This window comes from Stegostoma tigrinum, chromosome 25 (genome assembly GCF_030684315.1).
Source record: "Stegostoma tigrinum isolate sSteTig4 chromosome 25, sSteTig4.hap1, whole genome shotgun sequence".
NCBI lineage: Eukaryota > Metazoa > Chordata > Chondrichthyes > Orectolobiformes > Stegostomatidae > Stegostoma > Stegostoma tigrinum.
The window spans coordinates 21218844-21244130 of NC_081378.1; the positions used below are offsets into that span (position 1 = coordinate 21218844).

Below are 25287 nucleotides of genomic sequence, written 5' to 3' on the forward strand. Positions count from 1 at the left end.
CTGTGGGAAATGTATTTGTGTACAGCCATAGAAGGTTACAATAAAGTAAATCAAAGATAAATGGTATAGAAACTCCATGCTACTTTCAGGTATCACCAAAATACAACAATAAGCAAACATTTTGAAACATATGAAATGAACATATGAAATAGGAGCAGAAGTAAAGCATGCAACCCATTGAGCCTGCTCCACAAATAAGATCATGGCTGACTTTAAAAAGAAGGGGTATTTTATCCCAGTCAACTAGGATTCAGGATACATTTAAGCACCGAGATTTAATTCAACCTCAGCTGATTGCATGAGCAAGCAGGGCTCTTTGCAATAACATTTCCTGTAAGTATTAGTATCAGGTAGACCCCAATTTGTGAATGAAGATTTAAAGGGAGCTAGGCCAGCATCAACCATGTGTCAAATTGTCCACGCCATCTTCATCAAACAGAGAATGAGGAAGACGGGTAAAGACTGTGAGGTCACATAAGAAAACCATAAGACTACAAGATATAGGAGCAGAAAGCCACAGAAAAAAGCAGTTGAGGTGCTCCAACTCTCAACATGAGGTGAAATCTCTGTCCTCCTCAAAGCTAGGACATGTCTGGTGAAGGAAAAAGAAATGTGAAGCCACTATTCTCAGACAAACAGATTAACGGAGATCTTGTAGTGTCAGAACTATACTTCATTACATAGCATCTGTAATCATTTTTGTTATAAACAACATAAATATTTTCATTTTCACTGTTATCACCTCGACTACTAGTGTCAGAACTAAATTACTAGACAATGAGGACATGGTCGAAAGAAACTGAAGGGACATGTGATATCATAGATTCATGTAAATTATGATGATGTAACTGATCATATTTGATGTCAGTAAGAGGGAAGACACTGGATTAGAATTTGCATGTGAAGTGAGAGGTCTTAGACAATTCGTTATGGAGCTGTTGTTTAATAGGCAACTATGACTATAAGAGCTAAGCATTGCTTGTACAGGGACATTGGCCATGGCTGTTATACTGTCACTGTTGTCTGCTCGTGTGTGTCTGCGCAATGCTTACTAGGTGGTACTGCCCATTTTAATCATACATCAAGCCCCACTGAGGTGAGAGTACTTGCACTGGCAGAGTATGAAGTGGATTGAAGTGATGCTGCCTCCTCAGGTGGGACCTCCATCTCTGAGATTGCTGTAATGCCCTCAGCGCCCCTATGAGTCTGGCAATTCCTTCTGGGATGGACAGGGGCACAGTTGCCTCTGCTCTGCTATCACTGTCCATGTGTTGAAAATATCAGATTTGGTATCATGGGCCACAGAGGTGCCACTAATGACTCAATTGAGAAAGACTCTCATTTGCAACCATGGTGTGAAGACACTCCTTCATCTTACTGAGCTCTTGTTCAGGAGTCTTGCCCTGCACAGCATAGTACAGCATAACATATGCTGTGCTGCCATATTACACACTCAGAACTGCTACTTTGCCACTTACTGAAATATTATTGTCACTACACCCATGTTATGACACAGTACCATGGTTGATAATCTCTTTGTTCACCCAAAGCCAGGATTTCTTTGTGGCACTGATTTACTCTCCTCCTCCCATTGTGATTGTACCTGTCCCATTTCTCTCACCTCTACAGAAGTGACACTGAACCCAAGAAGTGGCCCTTCCCTCCATCCATCTCACACACTTTGCCCTTTCCTCAGCCTTCTCTGTGCATGGCTAACATAGGCTGACCTTTAAAAATGGTGCTAGTGTTAACCTCATCTGCCAATCATAGTTGGTCAGCTCCATCCCAGACAGGATTTAATTGGCAAATTGATGTAACATATGTCTAAAAGGCTTCTCCTCTTTACACAAGGAGTCACAACACAGAAATGGCACGCCCAGCCCTGCCCCCTGACATTGGGATCATGCCTCAACTTGGAAAACCCAACTCAAAGTCTCTGAATGGAGCTAATGCTAGTTTGAGGTTGTGCTGTTAATTCTGTTGTCACTGGAGCAGGAGGTTGGATTGATGCAACTTGTATCGGTGCTTGAGGTGGTACGGTTCTACCTGAAAATGTTTTCCTTTTGAAAACGTCCTCATTCACAAAAAGAAACAATGGGAGCCCTGCTCCATCAGGGATGTCTGTATTTGTTAAAGCTTGTTCAGCAGCCTGGTTCTGTAAACAACGAATGAAAGAGAAATGGTTGGCATATTTTGTCAGACCATAGAGATGATGACACAGTAGGAGGACACTCATCCCATCGTACACCTGCTAATTCTTTGACTGGACCTGTCTGTTCCAATCCCATCTCCACTTGGTCCTCAGATCATTGATATTCTTCCTTTTCAATCCTATCTGATTCCCCTTGTGGTAAAGCATCCCCTGTTTCAATAACCCGGATTATAAATAGGGATTTTTAAAAATTACCCACTTCATTGTTGCCATATGTACCCATCTGAAAGAAGGAACCTAACCCAATCCTAACCACTTCATTTGTGCAGCAGCTGACTATAGCCACATGCGTCATTACTCATAGCATAAATCCCTTGTCAAAGACCTGATTAATCAATTTACAAATGTACTTCCATTAACTGCCATCAGAAAATTTTGCACCAATGAATTTTCCTTCAGAAGACTGGATGAATCTTTCTGATTGAAAAACCCACAAGGCGTTGCTACACAGCAATGGTCTAAAATTCAACTAAAAAATGTCAAATTCTCTAAAACCCATCTCAACTGCATATTGTGTTTGATGTCATTTCTTAAAACTACTTTTCAGTAAGTTAAATAGGTAATAAAATTCCTATTTCTTCAGCTGAAGGAAACCTTTTCTTCCCTCCATTGTGACTACTGCTGTTTTAATTGAAGTGTCATATAGCTGAGTGCTAAAAGGAATCAAAAATCTAAAAAACCCCAACTTAAAACATCAACCTTCCTGCTCCTCTGATACTGCCTGGCCTGCTGTGTTCCTACAGCTTCACACTGTGTTGTCTCCGACTCCAGCATCTGGAGTTATTGCTATCTTCAATTAAAAATCTTTAATATTCATTGAATCCATACAGTGTGGAAGCAGGTCATTCAGCCCATCAAGTTGTTCGATGGTATTTTCTACAATTCATTTGTGAGATTACAGCATTACTGGCCAGGCCAGCACTTATTGTCCATCCCTAGTTGCTCTCAAGAAGGTGATGGTGAGGTTTCTTCGTAGCCACTGCAGCCCACTGTTTTTTTAAGTGGGTAGGGCAGGATTTTGACCCGGCACCAGTGAAAGCAAAGTGACATAGTTCAAAGTGAAGATGGTGTGTGGTTTGGTGAGGGGAATTGCAGGTTCTAGCTCTCATGTATCTGCTGCCCTAGAGTTCTGCAGAGCATCTTGTAGGCGATTTATACTTGTAGCGCCGTGTTAGTGGTGGGAGAGGGAATGCTGAAAATGATAGATAAGCAGCTAATCAAGCAGATGTTTTATCCTGGATGATGTCAAGTTTCTTGAGTGTTGTTGAAGCTACATCCTTCCAGGCAAGTGGGGAGTATCCTACCACACTCCTGACTTGTGCCTGGTAAAAGGTGGACAGGCTCTGGCGAGACGAGGTGAGTAACTCACGACAGAATTCCTAGTACCTGACTTAGGCCCCTTATTTATATAAAGTAAAAGCAAAGCGCTGGAGAAAAATCAGCAGGCCTGGAAGCAGCAGTGAGAGAGTCACAGAGTTAACATTTTGAATAATCTTCCGAAAGTTAGAACCAGTCGAAGAATATGATTGGTCCTAAGACATAACTGTGAGAGTGTCCCCCAGTTTGAATGGATTCAATTTGTGCTAGGGCTGCTTGATGGCACACTCAGTCAAATGCTGTATTGCTGTCACTCTCATCTCACCCAAAGTTCAACCTTTCTGTCCAAATTTGGACCAAAGATGTGATGAGGTCAAAAACATGTATTCCTGGCAGAAGCTAGGCTTAGCATCACTGAACAGACTATTCTTGAGTATGTGTCACTTGAGAGCACAGTCGATGACACCTTCCATCACATTGCTGATGAGGGAGTAGACTGATGTGCTGGTATCTGGCAAGTTGGATATGCCCTGCAACTTATGTACAAGGTATACCAGGGCAATTTTCCACATGGTCACATAGATGCCAATGTTGTCACTGTACTGGAACACTTAGCTAGGGGTGTGGCAATTTCTGAAGCATGGGCCTTCACTACTATACCTGGTGTGCTGTCAAGGACCTTAGCCTTTTCAGTATTCAATGTCTCTAGACATTTTTTGACATCACATGGACTGAATCTAATGGGCCCAAAACTGGCATCTGTGATGCTGGGGACCACAGAGGGAGCCCAAGGTGGATCGTCCACTTGCGGGGAGTCACTTAACTGTGCAATGGTCACTCCAACTGATATTGTCATGGATGGGCATTGTGACAGTGAACACAAGGACAAGTAACTTTTCCTTCTTATTGGTTCCTTCACTAGCTGTTGCCATCCAGTCTGACAGCAATGTTCTTCAGGATTTGACCACCTCAGGCAGTAATGGTACCATCAAGCTTCTCCTACTTATGCACATTGACATCCTCCATCCTCAGTATATTCTCTACTCATGCCTGCTGTGCAGCTTCAAACTGGAGGAGCAGTGGTTCATGCAAGGGAGAGGATAGCAGGTGACCACCTGCGTTTGACGTGATGCCAATTTAGTCACAAACCTCCAGACGTTAGAAAGGATGATGTTGCAAGGTTGTCAGGGCTGGTTTTGACATTGTTGTTTCCAGAACCTAACTCAACATCAGTGCTCCATCTGGTTTTTGTCCTTTCAGACTTAACAGTTTGATCCAAAGGGTCGCTGGGCCTTTTCACAGAGCGGTTCAGTGTCAGTCACGTTCATTTGGAACCAGATAAAAATGTTAAATTTCCTCCGTAAGGGCATTAGCCAACCAGAGGGAGAGAGTGTGACAGGGGAAGGAGGAAGAGTGTGAGGGGGCAAGACGGAGAGAGTGTGAGGGGTGAGGAGGGAGAGAGTCTGAGGAGGTGGAGGAAGAGAGTGTGAGACAGGGAGGAGGGAGACAGTGTGAGAAGGAGAGAAAGGAGTGTGGAATGGAGAGGAACGAGAGTGTGGGACAGGGAGGGAGAGGGTGGGGATTGGATCTTTTGAGTATAGAAGGAATAAGGAAAGAATGTTCAAAGAACTGACCATTGTTAGTGATACTGAAATAAGTGTTAGAAGGAAGTATAAATGGACTCAGGAAAAGAGCTGGCACTGGCACTTCCAAAAGTACCAACACTGGCAAACACATGTAGTCAGCAACTCCAGCCTCACCAGTTGGCCCACCATGGGTACCTAAGTCAACACTGGCACCATAACATCAGACCCACTGGCACCTTCACCAAACTTAGCACTGCACATAAAGACATAACTGGAGCAGGAATGGGGAATTAGGCTCTTCAAACCTGACTCACCATTCAATTCCATCACAGATCATCTCCTGCTTCAATTTCACCTTCTAACATTAATCCCGCATCCCTTCACCTCCTGCAAAACCTAATATCTGTTTGACTTTTGCATGCTACAATGACATAGCAGGTCAAATGGTCTGCTTCTGACCTGAAATGATGTGGTTCTAAGACAACGTGTATCAGAAAGAGTTTGAGGTCCAGAAGCAGCTGAAGGGCCAGGCAAGAAACATTTTTTTGTTTTGCGTGGACATTGACAATCAATTTGCTGCACCTTTTCCAATCTTCTTGGAACAGGAAGAAACCCTGCTGATTGGAACTAAGTGTAAGTGATGGATAATTCCTGAATAAACTTGGGATTTGACTTGAACCTACCTGAAGGTTGATTTTGTAGTCTATCCCTGGCTGCAGTCTGTTAACATCATTGTCCCACAGGATCTGGGTGATGTCAGATAGTTCTGTATTGTTCTCCATTCTGAATGGAACAGCAAAGTCTTGTCTGAGTAGATGAAGCTGGACATTCATTTTCAGAATTGAAGTCAATTAAAAGGAAAATGTGATCAGGAGGGTAAATATGGATTGTGAGGTTTCAATCCACCAGCATCCTTTTGCTATCCCAGCTGAGCTAGAAGGTCTCCTGAGAACTCCATTCATGAAACCTTAATTCTCACATGTCCCTTCTGTCTGTTCGCAGACCCCTGGTATTTTGAGAGTCCTTGCATGTCTGGGCATGTGGCTCTGCAATTCACTTAGAGCTGGCAGCTTTTCAGGGATACTTTTAGCACCCATGATTTTTAGCATCTGGTGTTCTTATAAGCTCCAGACTAATACTTGAAAATATAATTTTATAATTCCTCAGTTCAAGGCCAACCTTTTATGTAGCACTTTGTTGTCAAATACATTTGTATAAAATCCACTGTTTTCCATCCATCAATTTTTTTGTCACTTTATCAAACAATTCCATTAAAATAGTCAAGTATGATTTGGGTTTTAGAAATCCATGCTCTTATTTAGCTCAAATCTCTCGAACTGCCTGGTGCATTTTCCCTGATCAATGTTGCTCAAACATTACCCACCACTGATTTTCAACTAACTGGTCTGTATTTACGGTTGATACATCCTTCCATCCTTTGTTGAATAAGGCTGCTACAATTTCCACTCTCCAGTCCTCTGGTACTTCCCCCTATATTTAGCAATATTGGCACATTAAGGCAAGCCTTCTGCTCTGACCTCCCACTTCATGTAACAGCATGGGATTCAAACTCTCCAAAAAAAGTGATTTATCCAATTTAATTGTCAGCCTTTTCAGGACATCTTCCCTAATTTTACCCATCCATTTTATCTGCCATCTCCATTCTACTAATACCCTGTCAACTTCCTCTTCGTGAACAGATGTTCGTAAGTACTCACTAAGTACCCTACCACTGCCCTACACCTCTACACATATGTCGCACCACTTGCTCCAATTGAATTCCACATAGACCATAGACCATAAGATATAGGAGTGGAAGTAAGGCCATTCAGCCCATCAAGTCCACTCCGCCATTTAAATCATGGCTGATGGGCATTTCAACTCCACTTCCCTGCACTCTCTCCGTAGCCCTTGATTCCTTCTGAGATCAAGAATTTGTCCATCTCTGCCTTGAAGGCATCCAACATCCCGGCCTCCACTGCACTCTGTGGCAATGAATTCCACAAGCCCACCACTCTCTGGCTGAAGAAATGTCGTCTCATTTCCGTTTTAAATTTACCCCCTCTAATTTTAAGGCTGTGCCCACGGGTCCTAGTCTCCCCGCCTAACAGAAACAACTTACTAGCGTCCACCCCTTCTAAACCATACATTATCTTGTAAGTTTCTACTAGATCTCCCCTCAACCTTCTAAACTCTCATGAGTACAATCCCAGGATCCTTAGTCGTTCATCATATGTTAAACCTACCATTTCAGGGATCATCCGTGTGAATCTCCCCGGACACGGTCCAGGGCTAGTACATCCTTCCTGAGGTGTGGGGCCCAAAATTGGACACAGTATTCTAAATGGGACCTAACTAGAGCCTTATAAAGCCTCAGAAGCACATCGCTGCTTTTATATTCCAACCCTCTTGAATAAACAACATTACATTCACTTTCTTAATTACGGACTCTACCTGCAAGTTAACCTTTAGAGAATCCTGGACCAACACTCCCAGATCCCTTTGCACTTCTGCTTTGCGAATTTTCTCACCGTTTAGAAAATAGTCCATGCCTGTATTCTTTTTTCCAAAGCGCAAAACCTCACATTTACTCACATTGAATTTCATCAGCCATTTCCTGGACCACTCTCCTAAACTGTCTAAATCTTTCTGCAGCTTCTCCACCTCCTCAGTACTACCTGCCTGTCCACCTATCTTCGTATCATCGGCAAACTTCGCCAGAATGCCCCCAGTCCCTTCATCCAGATCATTAATGTATAACATCACGTTACAGCACTGGATAACTGCTCACATGCTAGTAGAGGGCATTAGGATTCTCTTTTATGTTAATTGCCTTTCTGTTCTTTTATTCCCTCTTCTCCTCTAAATCTAGAGAATTGATGCTTTTCTCACTTGAAGGTGGGAACCTGAGGGGCAATTATGTTACACAGAGGATGGTGCAAGTGTGGAATGAGCTGCCAGCGAAAGTTGACCTGGATACATTAACAACAGTTAAGAGGTATTTGGATGTATACATGGATAGGAAAAGCACATGGATGACAGTAAAATGTAGGGTATGCAGGTTAGTTTGATCTTAGAGTAGGATAATAGGTCGGCACAACATCAAAAGCTGAAGGGCCTGTACTGTTCTATGTTCTATGAACAGTTTAGAAGGATATGGCCCAAGTGCAGGGAAACGCGATTAGCATGGATGAACATTTTAATCAGCATGGACCAGTTTGGGCTAAAGGGCCAGTCTTTGTGCTGTAAGATTCTGTGGCACTAAGAATTCATTTGACATTCATCTGTAAAAACTTGAAAATTGCACTTAAAAAAAGGTCTTACCTTCCTTGGCACCACCTTTAGAGAGATGATTAAGGATGGCCCTTCACTCTGATACTGAACCTTCACTCAGTAATAGCATGTTCTCAATGCTGTCAAGGTCTCACAGCCAATACATGTCAATCAGACACATATGTACCTGCTGCGCCCTGTAACCCTAGCCCAAGATTACTGACACTGCTATGCTCTCACAATCTGCACGCTGGTCAGCTTTTGTGTACCTTCCTGGATGTCACTGTTTGCCTGTCATTGCTGGGATTCCTGGTTAACCAATAAAGGGGCTTTTTCCTCACTATCTCCCTGTGAAGTGAGGACAATGGAAGGCGCTGAGTGAGGTGATCGATCAGCGGAAAGAACTCAGCCAGGTCAGCACATTGCAGAGCTCTGAAAACAAACAGCGGCCCCAGAACACAGACAATCACCCAAGATTAGTCTCCCTGACCTCCAACCTCATAGGCCCTGAGCACAGTGATCCCCAGCAGTCTCAGTGCTCGCATTCAACTATCCCAAGTATTCACTAAATGGTAAAAAGAAACGAAGAATGTAAAATTGAGCAGCCTAGCACCACCTTGTCTCTTGCATATTTTCATGTGTGTAATACATCAATGACCATTTCCTTCATGGTCCACATGGAGTTGCAGATTTAAAATGGTGGACTGAGGTCCTCCCCTACATTGGTCTGAAAACCTTAAAGATATCAGCTGAATGGGCTTATACGAAAACTAGTCAATGGATACACAAACAACAGCTTTGTTAATCACTCTGAAACAGCAAGCAGCAACAGCAACAGTTTGTCCAATGTAGTGTTTGTCACAGTTCTTGCAAGGTATTTTGTAGATGACCTTCGTTTTGCTTGTTGTCTGTATAGGGTCTTTTTAGTTCATTAGCTGCTGTTTTAGTGTGTTGGTGGGTTTGTGAGCTACCCCGATGCCAAGATGTCCGAGCAGTCTGGCAGTCATTTCGGAAATGTCTTTGATGTAGGGGAGAGTGGTTATGGTTTCTGAGCCCGTTTTGTCTGTTTGTTTGGGTTTGTTGCTGAGAAATCGGCAGACTGTGTTCATTGGGTACCTGTTTTTTGTGAATACGCTGTCTCGGTGATTTTCTTCTGCTGTTCGTAGTTCCTCTGTGCTGCAGTGTGTGCTGGCTCGTTGGAATAATGTTCTAATGCAGCTTCGTTTGTGGGTGTTGGGATGGTTGCTCCTGTAGTTCAGTATTTGGTCCGTTTGTGTTGTTTTCCTGTAGACGCTGGTTTGAAGTTCCCCATTGACTGTTCGTTCTACTGTGACATCTAGGAATGGCAGTTTGTTATTGTTTTTCCTCCTCTTTTGTGAATGTTATGCCAGTAAGGGTATTATTGATGGTCTTGAAGGTTTCCTCTAATTTGTTTTGTTTAGTGATGACAAAGGCATCATCCACGTAGCGGACCCAAAGTTTGGGTTGGATGATTGGCAGAGCTGTTTGTTCGAGTCTCTGCATTACTGCCTTGGCTAAGAACCTTGATATCGGAGATCCCATGGGTGATAATACCCTCTTCAATGGCACCAACATGCATGATGGCATGCACATGACTCTACCACCACCAGTAGAGATCGGAGGCCACCTCACGAGGAAGATGAGCAGGAAGATGGAAGAGACCAGATTCATCAGGTGTAACTGGAGGCAGTGAAAGGGACAATATTGCAAGCTTATTGACCTCACCAAAGACCCACTGTTTCCAAAGTGAACACCTCAGCCTCTCCATTGTAAAATTGTCCTTGCCAGCATCAATCAATAAAGGTGATTAATGACAAAGAGGAATTTGGGGGTAGCACAGGAATATGACATTGAGATAGATGGTCAGCTAATGGTCTGGAATGACAGAGCAGACTCTAGGAGTGGACTTTCCTGTCACAACTCAATGAAGGAGTTCACTGGAAATCAACTCCCACTGCTCCTGGAATCATCAGAAATGTGAAAACTTTTACTCAAACTATCCAAAGCCTCAAGTGCACAATTGACAAACACAAATTTAAAGAAATCATTTACCAGGTTGCTTTACTTAACAAGAAAATAACTGTTTATTAGGTACAAATTGTCTTTAACCAATTAACCAATCAATTAGGAAACATGAATTGCTAACTTAGAATTTTATAACATAAGCTGTATCCCCATTAAATTTCCTCTTTCACAAACAGACAGACACGGCATGGATGTAAGGGGCAAAGAAAGAGAAAAAAAAATTAAGTTCACACAGTTCAATAGCATCAGTCTTGGAGCATAGAGTTCAATGAGTTGCCTTCTGTCTCTTCCTTTCAATTCCTTTTTAGTTCTTTGCTGTTGACCTCAGTCCCAAGGCTCCAAGATAATAAAATGTGGAGGTGGATGAACACAGCAGGCCAAGCAGCATCTCAGGAGCACAAAAGCTGACATTTCGGGCCGAGACCCTTCATCAGAGAGGGAGATGGGGAGAAGGAACTGGAATATATAGGGAGAGAGGGGGAGGCGGACCGATGATGGAGAGAGAAGAAGATAGGTGGACAGGAGAGTATAGGTGGCGAGGTAGGGAGGGGATAGGTCAGTCCAGGGAAGACGGACAGGTCAAGGAGGCGGGATGAGGTGGTAGGTAGGAAATGGAGGTGCGGCTTGAGGTGGAGGAAGGGATGGGTGAGAGGAGGAACAGGTTAGGGAAGCAGAGACAGGCTGGGCTGGTTTTGGGATGCAGTGAGAGGAGGGGACGAGGTGGGCTGGTTTTGCGATGCAGTGGGGCAAGGAGTCGAAAGAGAAGTTGTTGAGGGTGAGGACGGGTTCGGCTCACCCTCAACAACTTCTCTTTCAACTCCTCCCACTTCCGACAGACAAAGGGGGTGGCCATGGGCACCCGCATGGGCCCCAGCTATGCCTGCCTCTTTGTAGGTTACGTGGAACAGTCCCTCTTCCGCACCTACACAGGCCCCAAACCCCAAATCTTCTTCCGTTACATTGATGGCTGTATTGGCACCACCTCTTGCTCCCCAGAGGAGCTCGAACAGTTCATCCACTTCACCAACACCTTCCACCCCAACTTCAAGTTTACCTGGGCCATCTCCAACACATCCCTCACCTTCCTGGACCTCTCAGTCTCCATCTCAGGCAACCAGCAAGAAACTGATGTCCATTTCACTGACTCCCACAGCTACCTAGAATACACTTCCTCCCACCCACCCTCCTGCAAAAATTCCATCCCCTATTCCCAATTCCTCCGCCTCCGCCACATCTGCTCCCAGGATGAGGCATTCCACTCCTGCACATCCCAGATGTCCACGTTCTTCAAGGACCGCAACCTTCCCCCCGCAGTGGTCGAGAACGCCCTTGACCGTGTCTCCCGATTTCCTGCAACACATCCCTCACACCCCACTCCCGCCACAACCGCCCCCAGAGGATCCCCCTTGTTCTCACATACCACCCCACCAACCTCCGGATACAACGTATCATCCTCCGACACTTCCGCCATCTACGATCCATCCCCACGACCCAAGCTATTTTTCCATCCCCACCCTTGTCTGCCTTCCGGAGAGACCAGTCTCTCCGCGACTCCCTTGTCCGCTCCACACTCACCTCCAACCCCACCACACCCAGCACCTTCCCCTGCAACCGCAAGAAGTGCTACACTTGCTCCCATGCCTCCTCCCTCACCCCTATCCCAGGCCCAGAGATGACCTTCCATATCAAGCAGATGTTCACCTGCACATCTGCCAATATGGTATATTGTATCCACTGCACCTGGTGTGGCTTCCTCTACATTGGGGAAACCAAGCGGAGGCTTGGGGACCGTTTTGCAGAACACCTCCGCTCAGTTCGCAACAAACAACTGCACATCCCAGTCGCGAACCATTTCAACTCCCCCTCCCATTCCTCAGACGACATGTCCATCATGGGCCTCCTGCAGTGCCACAATGATGCCACCCGAAGGTTGCAGGAACAGCAACTCATATTCCGCCTGGGAACCCTGCAGCCCAATGGTATCAATGTGGACTTCACAAACTTCAAAATCTCCCCCTGCCCCCACTGCATCCCAAAACCAGCCCATCTCGTCCCCTCCCCTCACCCACTGCATCCCAAAACCAGCCCAGCTTGGTCTCTGCTTCCCTAGCCTGTTCTTCCTCTCACCCATCCCTTCCTTCCACCTCAAGCCACACCTCCATTTCCTACCTACCACCTCATCCCGCCTCCTTGACCTGTCCATCTTCCCTGGACTGACCTATCCTCTCCCTACCTCCTCACCTATACTCTCCTCTCTACCTATCTTGTTTTCTCTCCATCTTCGGTCCGCCTCCCCCTCTCTCCCTATTTATTCCAGAACCCCCTCCCCATCCCCCTCTCTGATGAAGGGTCCAGGCCCGAAATGTCAGCTTTTGTGCTCCTGAGTTGCTGCTTGGCCTGCTGTGTTCATCCACCTCCACACTTTGTCATCTTGGATTCTCCAGCATCTGCAGTTCCCATTATCACAGTCCCAAGTCTCTGCTTGGTTTCCATAATGTAGTGGAAACCACACCGGGTACAGTGGATGCAGTATACCACATTTCCTACCTACTAACCTCAACCCGCCCCCTTGACCAGTCTGTCCTCCCCCGGCTGACCTATTACCTCCCTACCTCCCTCCCTACACCCACCTCGATAGGCTCCATCCCCGCTCCTTTAACTTGTCTGTCTCCTCTCCACCTATCTTCTCCTCTATCCATCTTTGATCTGCCTCCCCCTCTCTCCCTATTTATTTCAGAACCTTCTCCCCCTCCCCCTTTTCTGAAGAAGGGTCAAGGCCTGAAATGTCATCTTTTGTGCTCCTAAGATGCTGCTTGGCCTGCTGTGTTCATCCAGCTCCACACTTTGTTCTCTCTACACTCCATTGATATCTGTCTGCAGCTTTCTTCTTCATTATCAGGCATTTTTTTGAAATATCTAATTTCGTAATCATGTTGCCTACATTCAAGTATATACTTTCAATGGCAAGGGGCCTCGGTGACGTTCAGCAGCGTCATGCTCTGCAGTAATAGTCATATTTGCTATTCCTGCTTCTACCAGCAGACAGCAGTCTAATTCCAAACTACCTCCCCCTTGATCATGACCCCACCCCCGAGCACCAAACCATCATCTCCAACACTATCCATGATCTCATCACCTCAGGGGACCTCCCACCCACAGCTTCCAACCTCATTGTTCCCCAACCCCGCACGGCCCGTTTCTATCTCCTTCCCAAAATCCACAAACCTGCCTGCCCTGGTCGACCCATTGTCTCAGCCTGTTCCTGCCCCACCAAACTCATCTCCACCTATCTGGACTCCATTTTCTCCCCTTTAGTCCAGGAACTCCCTACCTACGTACGTGACACCACCCACACCCTCTACCTCCTCCAGAACTTCCCAATTCCTTGGCTCCCAACACCTCATTTTCACCATGGATGTCCAGTCCCTATACACCTGTACTCCCCATGCAGATGGCCTAAACGCCCTCCTCTTCTTCCTGTCCCTCAGGCCCGACCAGTCCCCCTCCACCGACACCCTCATCCGCCCAGCCGAACTCGTCCTCACCCTCAACAACTTTTCTTTTGATTCTTCCCACTTCCTACAGACAAAGGAGGTGGCCATGCGCACCCACATGGGCCCCAGCTATGCCTACCTCTTTGTAGGTTACGTGGAACAGTCCCTCTTCCGCACCTACACAGGCCCCAAACACCACCTCTTCCTCCGTTACATTGATGACTGTATTGGCACCACCTCTTGCTCCCCAGAGGAGCTCGAACAGTTCATCCACTTCACCAACACCTTCCACCCCAACCTCAAGTTCACCTGGGCTATCTCCAACACATCCCTCACCTTCCTGGACCTCTCAGTCTCCATCTCAGGCAACCAGCTAGTAACTGATGTCCATTTCAAGCCCACTGACTCCCACAGCTACCTAGAATACACCTCCTCCCACCCACCCTCCTGCAAAAATTCCATCCCCTATTTCCAATTCCTCTGCCTCCGCCGCATCTGCTCCCAGGATGAGGCATTCCACTCCTGCACATCCCAGATGTCCAAGTTCTTCAAGGACCGCAACCTTCTCCCCTGCACTGGTCGAGAATGCCCTTGACCGCGTCTCCCGCATTTCCCGCAACACATCCCTCACACCCCGCCCGCGCCACAACCGCCCAAAGAGGATCCCCCTCGTTCTCACACACCACCCCACCAACCTCCGGATACAACGTTTCATCCTCCGTCACTTCCGCCATCTACAATCTGACCCACCACCCAAGACATTTTTCCATCCCCACCCTTGTCTGCCTTCCGGAGAGACCATTCTCTCCATGACTCCCTTGTTCGCTCCACACTGCCCTCCAACCCCACCACACCCAGCACCTTCCCCTGCAACTGCAGGAAGTGCTACACTTGCCCCCACACCTCCTCCCTCACCCCTATCCCAGGCCCCAAGATGACTTTCCATATTAAGCAGAGGTTCACCTGCACATCTGCCAATGTGGTATACTGCATCCATTGTACCCGGTGTGGCTACCTCTACATTGGGGAAACCAAGCGGAGGCCTGGGGACCGCTTTGCAGAACTCCTCCACTCGGTTCGCAATAAACAACTGCACCTCCCAGTCGCAAACCATTTTAACTCCCCCTCCCATTCTTCAGATGACATGTCCATGATGGGCCTCCTGCAGTGCCACAAGGATGCCACCCGAAGGTTGCAGGAACAGCAACTCATATTCCGCTTGGGTACCCTGCCGCCCAATGGCATCAATGTGGACTTCACCAGCTTCAAAATCTCCCCTTCCCCCACCGCATTCCAAAACCAGCCCAGTTCGTCCCCTCCCCCCACTGCATCACACAACCAGCCCAGCTCATCCCCTCCCCCACCGCATCCACAAAACCAGCCCAGCCTGTCTCTGCCTCCCTAACCTGTTCTTCCTCTCACCCATCCCTTCCTCCCACCTCAAGCCGCACCTTCATTTCCTACCTACTAACCTCATCCCACCTCCTTGACCTGTCTGTCTTCCCTGGACTGACCTATCCCCTCCCTACCTCCCCACCTATACTCTCCTCTCCACCTATCTTCTTTTCTCTCCATCTTCGGTCCGCCTCCCTCTCTCCCTATTTATTCCAGAACCCTCACCCCATCCCCCTCTCTGATGAAGGGTCTAGGCACGAAACGTCAGCTTTTGTGCTCCTGAGATGCTGCTTGGCCTGCTGTGTTCATCCAGCTTCACACTTTATTATCTTGGATTCTCCAGCATCTGCAGTTCCCATTATCTCTATCAAATTAATTCTTGGAATCCAACATAGAAAGTTCATGTCAATAGTATAATGGTGAGCACAGCAACTCTCAGTTACAAAGCACAATCCCAGTGAAAGACCTGGAGTTTTCGCCTCTGCAATCTTACCTTGAACAAGGCATGTTAGCTGTAGTGCATACGGTAAAAGCCATGCTTCCCTGCTGTCACCCAACTCCTTAGTTGGTTGCCTCACGCCCTTGGTGCTAAACACAGGGGAAGAGCTGAAACAAAACCTGAAATTGCTGGAGTACCTCAACAGGTCTGGCAGCATCTGTGGGAAGAAAGCAAAGTGAATGTTTCAGGTCCAGCGATTCTTCATGAGAGGAGACAGAGCTGAGCTGGGTTCCAAGCAGATTTCCCTGCTCTCCAGTTGGAGCGGATTTGGAAAAGGTTGGAATATAAATGTGTTGATAACAGACAATGAGAGAGTGCTCCCTGAGCCTCCTCAGCAGCAGGTTATCACAGAACTCTTTCTGATCCGTTAGAGATTAGTGCTCAGTTCCTGACCTGAAGTCTTTCCTTCTCCACCACCCCAGAGGAGGGTCTCTGCCCCTTTAAGGAGCCTGGTAGGCGCCCGGTCCGGCTATGGTGGGCTCCAGTCCGGGTTTTTGCAGTAGTTGTGGTGGTGAATGTGGGAGCGGAGCGGGATTGAGCGGCCGAGCCTTTACAGAGGTATCCAGGCTCACACCACTGCCCAGTTCTTACACACGCTGGCAATCCTTCACACTCCCCCTCTCAGCCCCATCCTTTGAAACGGATTCTCTCTCTGAACAAACAGCCTGCTGAGGTTCCCCTGCATTGACTGGATCTGATCCTCTAAACCCTTCCCTGTTAGGCTCCTCACTCCTTCCCCTAACTCCATCCCTGTTTCCCTCTCATTTCCCTGTTCTTTCCCCTACTGTCCAATTCTTTCGCGCGCTCTCTCTCTTATTCTCACTCCCCTGCCCCTTGTCGCCTTCTCCTCGACCTCTCTATTCCCCCTGCCTCGCTCCATCCCTGCATTCTCTCTGCCTCCCACTAGTTCCTTTCTCCTACATCTCTCTTACCACACCATGCTCCCCTTCTCTTCCTGACACTTTCCCTCTCCTCCCGTTCTCCATGTACCCTCCTCTGTTTGGCGTCTGAATGGCCAATGAGCCTGTGAAAAGGGATCTCCGCATTGGGAATATCGTCTTTTCCTGACTGCAGGATGTGTTGCAGACTGGTACTGTATGTCATGGTTCGGGTGTTTCTGCTGTGTGGGATCCTGGTTGGAATGTCCATGGGTCATGACATATCCCAGCCGTACTACCACCAGGAGAATGGTAAGTGGATCTTAATTACGGAACAGGAATGCAGCACCTAGCGTTTGGTATCTAAAGAAAAGGACACCCTCGGGTGGGGGTCCTAAGGCACTGATACTGAATCTTTCATTGCAAGAACTGGGTGTTGGCAGACATCTCTATCTATGCGTTCAAAGTGTCTCGGTCTCTGTTAATCCATATCCTCATTGAGCTTTCTGTCTTTTAGAGTCTCCCTGTGTGTCTGTCCTTTCTTTCCTCCTTTCCTCTCTCTCTCTCTTCCTCGACTGTTCTCAGACAGCCCTACTTTGTGTGTACATCACTTTCTATTTTTACAAATCTAAAAAACTGACCCCAGTTCAAGTTTGCAGCATTGAAGAGTTGGCGCTGTCCCACTTTGAAGTTGGTGACGAGATTTCAATGATAGTTCAAAAAAGATTTCCATTTCTGTAGTATCTTTCATGAGTACAGAATGACTGTAAGGCACTCTGGGACAATGAAGTGCAGTGTCTGTTACAACATAGGAATTGCAGTAGCTCATCTCTGCACAGCAAGATCCAATAAACAGCTCTGAGGTGTTGACCAGATAGTGAATAAATACCAGCCACAACATCCTGGTTCTTCTTTGAAAAAGTGTCATTAGAATCCTTTATGTACACCTAAGAGACCAGACTGATCTCCAGTGTGACATCACACCTAAAAATATGGCATCTCTGACAGTACTATACTTCCCCAATATTGCCCTGGAGTGGTAACTTTTTGAGTTCTGTCCTGCAAAGTTTTGGAGTAGGATTTAAAACCACAACCTTCTGGAGACAATACTGCTAACTCAGTTGTAGCTACCAGCATTGAAGCATCACTCTAAGGTAGGGGTGAATAACTGATCAATGAACTACCCTTTCACATGTTCCCTATCACCAGTATTCTCAGACAAGGTGAGATTGTGTGTACTTTTTCCTGGTTCCAAACCTTTCCTAAAGGCACTGACTTTCACTATATGTCCCTGTTTCTCCCTATTTGACCCTATCATCTCTATCTCTCTACCTGCCCCTAGCTCTGTCTCTCTTTCTCTTTCTATGTCTCTCTCCACCCACCATCCCGTTGTTGTCTCTGTTTCTGTTCACTCTCCATCTGTCCCTGACTACACCCCTCCTTCCTCTCTGTCTCTCATCCTCTCGATCTTGCCAGCATTGTGTCAGTGTGAGGTGTTTCCCTTTTTATCTGTTTTCCTGGTCAAGATAATGAAAGAGTCATTTGTTTTAGCGATGTGAACAATTGTCAACTACAGCTCACGCCAGAGTCCACTATTTATTCTGTGCCACTGAAACGTATCTCTTTGTGTGTAATGTGTTGTGCATTCCTCGATTGCCTCCTGTCTTTAGTTCAAACAAACTTTAATCAAGATCTGAAAGGTCAGTGGCACAGACTTCAATCTGCGGGTGAAGAGTAAACAAAACTTGGAGCACAGGCCCTCTTACATAGACACTGTATGGGACTGCATAATTCTGCAGATGTCAGCTGTCTGAGAGTGGGAGAGCGGGGAAATCATCCTGTCTCCAGTGAACCATGGGGAACAATATGCTGATCCGAGGTTGGCCTGGCAGTGTCAGGGTACGGTGCTAGTGGGTTCACGTTTCTCTCTGTTTAACATGGGGTATAGTGCAATTAAGTACGATTGATGTAAGCTTATGTCTCTCTGTATAACACTAGGGCACAGTGCTGGTGAGTTCAGGGTCTGTCTCTGTATAACACCAGAGTTACAGTACTGGTGAGTTGAGAATTGTCTACCATGTAACACTGGGATATGGTAACAGTTGGGTTCAGGACTATCTGCGTATAACAGTTGGGTACAGCACCGATGGGGACAGGTCTGTCACTGCGTAACACTGGGGTATGGTACTGGTCGACTCAGTAATGTCACTGTGTAATACTGGGGTACAGTATAGGTGGGTTCAGAACTGTCACTGTTTAACACTGGGGAACAGTACTGATGGGTTAAGGACTGTATAACACTGCAGTGTGGTACTGGTGGGTTCAGGACTGTCTCCGTATAACACTGGGGTGTGGTACTGGTGGGTTCAGGGCTGTCTGTATATAAACTGGGGTGTAGTACTGGTGGGTTCAGTTTGTCACTCCACAATGCTAGGCTACCATTCTTGTGATCATTGGATTCATAAAATGTTCCAAGGAAACAGACCTCAGTGTCTGCCCTGTCAAAACACTTCAAATCTTATCAGTTTCAGCATGATCACCCCTCATTCTTGTAATATCTGAGTAAAGACAGAAATCATGTCTTCTGTGTACTATCTCCAAGTTGCTCAGTGATGACTGTTTATCTGTTGAGACGAGTGACACTCAACCTCAATCAGAGTTCTATGTAACTGCCCGAGTACAGTCCGTGGAAACTATGTAAAAATGAATATGGTCAACATTCTCATTGAACAACTAAATAAAACCAAATCAGGAACTGAGAGATGTGGCACCTTTTACACTATCTCACCAATATCTGTGCAGGGATGAGAGCACAAGATTGGGTCCAGAGTAAGGTTTTCTGTCGCCACTCAAACGCTCCCAGGGTAGGTACAGCATAAATGTCCTTCTAATCTCCTTATAGGTTCATAATGTCACAGAAGACGAAGCCGAATATGGAAGGACAGAGGGGTTGTTTAAATGGGTGGTACAGAGGCAAAGAGTTTGGAGAAAAGTATGTTAGTAGCTACTATGAAACAGGATTTGAAAGTATTTTATAATCAGTTTAATAGTAGTCAAGGGAAGAATGGGGTTAAGAAGGAGGCAAAAGGAAATCTTCTTGTGGAAGTAGAGGATATGGCAGCAGTGTTAATAAATGCATTGTATCTATCCGTTAGAGTAGATTGTTGTAGGACAATGCTGCCATCAGTCAGACTAACCTAGTAAACCTTCACTGCTCTGCCTTCAAGGCAAAGATATTCATAGAGTCATAGAGTCCTACATCATGGAGACAGGCCCCCAGCCCAAACAGGTCCATGCTAACCAACATGCCAACCCCATTTGCCTGCACTTGGCCCATATCCTTCTAAACCTTTCCTATCCATGTATTTGTCCAAATGCCTTTTACATGTTGTTAATGTACCCGCCTCAACCACTTCCACTGGCAGCTCATTCCATATGTGTAGCACCCTCTGTGTAAAAGAAGTTCCCCCTCAGGTTCCCATGTATTCTTTCCCCTCTCACCTTAAGCTGATGTCCTCTAGTCCTCAATTCCCCAACCCTGGGAAAAAGACTGAGTGCATTCACCCTCTCCATGCCTCTTGAGACTTTATACACTTTGTCCTTAGATGTACGGAGCATTCTAGGTGTGGTCTAAAAATCCCTGTACAATTGTATAAAATTCCTCGCTCTTGTACTGCAGTCCCCTCTCAATTCAAATCAACGTGCCATTAGCCTTCTGAATTGCTTCCTTGCTACTGTCTTACATTTATTGGAAAGGAATTGTTAAGTCGCTGTATTGTAGCTTCTCGCCATTTAGAAAAAAATCTGCTTTTCCGTTCTTTCTGCTGTGAAATAACCATATGTTTCCCCACATTATTTCCCTTTTGCCGTCTATTGCCTACTGGCTAAACCTGTCTACATCTCTCAGTGCCCTGCTCATGGATCACATGCCCCGATCTTGCTTTGTGTCATCAGCCAATGTGAATATGTTACTCACAGTACTTTCATTTAAAGTACTAATATAGGCCTTTACAATCTCTCCCCTTGCCTGAGGTGTGGTCATCCTTGGTTTAAAACACCACCAGTTACCTCACCGTAACGAGAGAGTCATCTGATGGTCTGGAAGAACAATGGCAACTTTGCCTTCTGTGTCATAAATAGCTGGCCTCAGCGCTGATCCTTGTAGCACCCGGCTAGATACAATTACGACCTTGAACCTGTCTATTTTTATTCTTACACTGATTTTGCCTGCCAACCATAGACAAATTATAAACTGTGAGGAGAATAGCGTGGAGCTCCAAACAAACATTGACTGGTTGTTGGAGTGGGCAGACAGGTGACAGATGAGGTTCAATGCAGAGAAGTGTGAGATGCTGTACTTAGATTGGAAGAATATTGAAAGACAATGTAAAATAGGGAGTACAATTCTAAAACGGGTGCAAAACCAGGGGGATCTGGGTGTAAATGTGTACTGATCATTGAAAATGGCAGGATCAGTGAAGAGGTCGTTAAATGAAGCGTAGTGTTCTTGGTTTTGTTAATAGGAACATAAACTACAAAATCAAGGAAGTGATGTTGAAGTTCTGCAATGCCCTTCTTAGACCTCAGCTGGTATATTGTTTATGGTTTCTGGCACCACATTATAGGAAGGATGTGAAAGCATTAGAGAGAGTGCAGAAGTAATTTTGCTGAAATGGTTCCAGTTATGAGGATAGATTGAAGAAGTTGAGACTACTTCCTCTGGAGAGAAGTGCGCTGAGAGGAGATTTGATTGAGGTTTGCAAAATTATGAATGGGATGATTAGAGTAGATAAGGTGAAGTTGTTTATGCTCATAAAAGAAAATAAAAATGAGGTGGGCAGAGAGTTAAAGCGGGAATGGTTTGAGAAAAGCCTTCCTGCACAGTATTTTTCAGTATAGAATGAACAGTCTGGAAATGTGGTGGAGGCAGGTTCAGTTGAGTCATTGGATTTTTTTTGGATAGAAATGGTGCGTGCTGGGGAAAAGGCACGAGATTCTCTCTAGATGATCGAGCTGGGCTAGCTAATAGAGCTGGTGCAGGCTCCATAGGTCAAATAGTGCACTGTAATTATTCTGCAATCAACATGTTCACCCAATGTATGAGAACTTATCTTAGGCCATTCCTTTTATGAGGCCCCCTGTCAAATGCCTTTGGAAAATACAAATACATTGCATTCACTTGTTCTCCTTTATTTATCTTGTTAGATACTGCTTCAAAAAAGGCATGATCTCCTTTCATTAAACCATGTTGACTCTGTCTATTCATATTATGATCTAAGTGACTTGTTAATGCCTCTTTAGTAACTTATTATGGCATTTTCCTAACAAATGATTTACAGCTAACTGCCTTATAGATACATCCTTTTGCTTCCTCTCCTCTCTTAAATAGTGATGCTCTTGCTGCCAAGTAGTGCACTGGGATTGTTCTAAATCTAGGATTTCTTGGAGCATCCCATCCAATGCCTGCGTTAGTTCTGCAGCTATCTCTGTTGGAACTCTAGGATGTTGACCATCAGATCTAGGGGATTTGTTGACTTTAGTTCCATTAGTTTCACTAGTCCATTTTTGCTCCAAATATTAATGACATTGTATTCCTCCCACTAACCCTTTGCCTCCCAATATTCCATGGTACTGCCAATGGAGGAAGCTGGAGGCCCGTTGAAATACAGTGAAAATAAGTAAAAGAGAAAAAGAGCTAGTTATAAACATTCCCAAAATTGAGAGGTCACAAAATCAGGTCAGGGAGGGATGCAGAAGAGGTGACTGATGGAACTTTGGGTAAAAATTGTGGAGGCACTATTCATAATCTTCCAGTTTTCACCATTAAATATGGAAATATTGGGGATCGGAAGTTACAAATCTTACAGCACTGATTTTAAAAAGGAAATGAGATAAAACCCAGTTGCCGCTTGCTAGTTAGCCTAACATTGGTGGTGAGTGAAATTGTTGGGACAGTATTCCAGGGTCAAAATTCAAAGGCATTTAGTAAGTAATGAACTAATAAATGGGCATGAATATGAATTTGTTAAAGATTTATTAAGTTGGTTAACATGACAAACGTTAATATATAGATGCAATATGGAGAAGTGATGTGCTTAGTGCAGTTAATGTTTCTGGACTTTCATAGGTGTTTGATAAAATTCCATGCAATAATTTGCTTTTTGGTAAATTTAATGGCCATGGAATTAGAGGGACTGTAGCAGCATGACTAAGTAAGAGGTAGCAAGGAGCAGGGGTGAATGATCATTTTTTTCAGTCTGGAGAAAGGTATATGCAGTAGTGAACTGTTTTCTTGTATATTAGTGACCTAGGATTGGCTGTAGAGAAATATTTTTGAAGTTTGCAGGCAATTTGTTTGAACGCACAGCCCTTACACCTCTCTTTACGAGGCTGCGCATGTGTGGTGGATTAAACGGGCTGACATGCTCTGTGAATCTGACTCTATAACTCCGTAGCCTCTCCACAGGAAGCTTTGTTGTACAGAGCACTCTATCAAAGTTTGTAGAAGATAGAAAAATCAGAAATGTGGTAAACGAGTAGCTAGTCACAGACATCAAACAGGCAGATGATACAGATTGACATGTGAAGTAGCCAACCGATTGGCAGATGAAAACACACAGAATTGTAAAATGATCCATTTTGATGGGAAGAGTATCAAAAGACAATATGAATTAAATTGTACAATAATAAAAGGGGCACAGGAACAAAAAGTCCCAGGGGTTGTACACACACAAATCTTAAATTGCAATGTCTTATATTTAGAAAAAAACAAGTAAGATCTTTAGTTTTATTAACAGAGAAATGGAGCACAATAACAAGGAAATTATCCTAACGTATTTTAAACATTGTTTAGGTCTTAGCTAAAAGATTGTTTGCAATTCTGGCACTACTGGAAGGATGTCATGGCTTTGGAGAGAGTGTAGCAAAGTTTTTTTAAAAAATTTATTTACAGGATGTGGGTGTCACTAGTCAGGCCAACATTTCCTGCCCATTCCTAGTTGGCCTTGAGAATGTGGAGGTGAGCTGCTGCCTTGAACCGCTACAGTCCATGTTCTGTAGCTAGACCCTCAATGTGGTTAGGGAAGGAGTTCCAGGATTTTGACCCAGATTGATTGATTCACATGGTGCCAGGAATGAGGGATTTCAGCTGTGAAGAATCTGGGCTCATTCTTCACAGAGCAGACAGTGTTAGAAGAAGTTAGGATGGCAGTATTCCAAATTGTGAAGTGTTCATGTGGGGTACATATATTGAAGTCTTGATACTGTTTGCAATGGCAGAAGGGTCAGTAACTAGAGGAAATTATTTAAGATATTTGGCAAAAGGACCGGAGGAGAAATGAGGCGCATTTTTACTCAGCAGTTTATTAGGACCAGGAAATCGCTGCCTGTGGAAGCAGATTTAATCGAACATTAACTGGGAAGTTAGATAAATATTTGAAGAGGAACTATTTACTCGACAATAGTGAGAGACACAGGAATGGGATTTATTGAATAGCTTACACAACAGCCAGCACAGTGCATTGAGCTAAATGACCTATTTGTGGTACGTCATTCTATGATTCTGTGAAATGCTGCCAAGATAGGTTTTGTGCGGTGTAAAACACCCATACATACCCCAACAAACACTTCAAGGGCAGCAAAGTTAAACTGCTTCAAGTACATGGATGTCATGGGACCCCTGTTCAGATGAAGTGAATTCTGACACGTTGGCACTGTGTTAATGTTGAGGAACAGATTCTCGGAAGGCCGGAGCCAGTTGCAGTGTAATTTCTCACATTCCAACAATGATGCATCCCCATCCCCAATTCAACTTCACACCAAAAGAGATGCAAATATCCATACCCCATTCAATGCTGGTGTGGATCAGCACTGCTATTGCTCCCACCAGGATAATATTTTACCTATTGTGCTAAAAAGCATATATTGGTCATATCAAGGCAAGAGCCCTTAATGATGATCAAATTCTGTTATTGGGTTAACACTCTTCAAAGGCTCTGCTTTATCCCTGGTCTCATTTGGGCAAGAATGGAGAATGTTGCTGGCATAGAGAGGTGAGTGAGCTTAGGCAGATTCTGTTGGATGCAATGTAGGGGCAGTTAGGACACTGAGTAATTGCCCTTCACCGTTGTTCAACAGTTGAATGGTTTCTAATGTATCCTTTGGGAAACCGAGGGCCAAACACTTAGCCCCATGGCCAAGAAATACTCAGCCTCAATCAAAATCATGTCTGCATCAGGAATTTTCAAAACCACAGCAGCGGCCAATTCTCCAAGCAATGCACAGCTGCTTGTCAGTGAGCTTTAGAGAAGCAAAAACTAAACCTAGCACTGAAGCTGAACAGCTTCAAGCCTATTAATCAATGTCTTTAACTTTTCTCTCTCTCTTTCTTGTGCGCTCCCTTTCTCACTTTCTCTATACCACTGTCTCCACTCATAGCCTCCTCTGGCTGTGTTCCCTCTGTCTACTTCTGCCTGGCTGTTGTCTTCTTCAGCTTGTTTAGCCTGCATTCTCTGCTATAATCCAACCCGCCATTTTTTCCTGTGCTACCTTTCACCTTGCACTTCGCCCCTTGTCCTCTCATCTCCCC

General features: G+C 45.2%; 2 protein-coding genes across 3 annotated transcripts in view; one reads left to right on the forward strand and one right to left on the reverse strand.

Annotated features, from left to right (window-relative positions):
- LOC125463411 (uridylate-specific endoribonuclease B) overlaps positions 1 to 15860 on the reverse strand; it is an 88950-nt gene extending 73090 nt beyond the window's left edge. The window contains 4 exon segments of the mRNA XM_059654768.1: positions 2047 to 2155; positions 5799 to 5936; positions 8658 to 8820; positions 15817 to 15860. Coding sequence (XP_059510751.1) covers positions 2047 to 2155; positions 5799 to 5936; positions 8658 to 8820; positions 15817 to 15860 — 454 coding nt within the window.
- Positions 15861 to 16315: 455 nt separating this feature from the next.
- kcp (kielin cysteine rich BMP regulator) overlaps positions 16316 to 25287 on the forward strand; it is a 132099-nt gene continuing 123127 nt past the window's right edge. For both annotated transcript variants that reach the window (XM_059654530.1, XM_059654531.1), the window contains exon 1: positions 16316 to 17012. In XM_059654530.1, the coding sequence (XP_059510513.1) occupies positions 16898 to 17012 (115 nt within the window). In that variant the 5' untranslated portion in view covers positions 16316 to 16897. The remainder of the gene's footprint in view (positions 17013 to 25287) is intronic.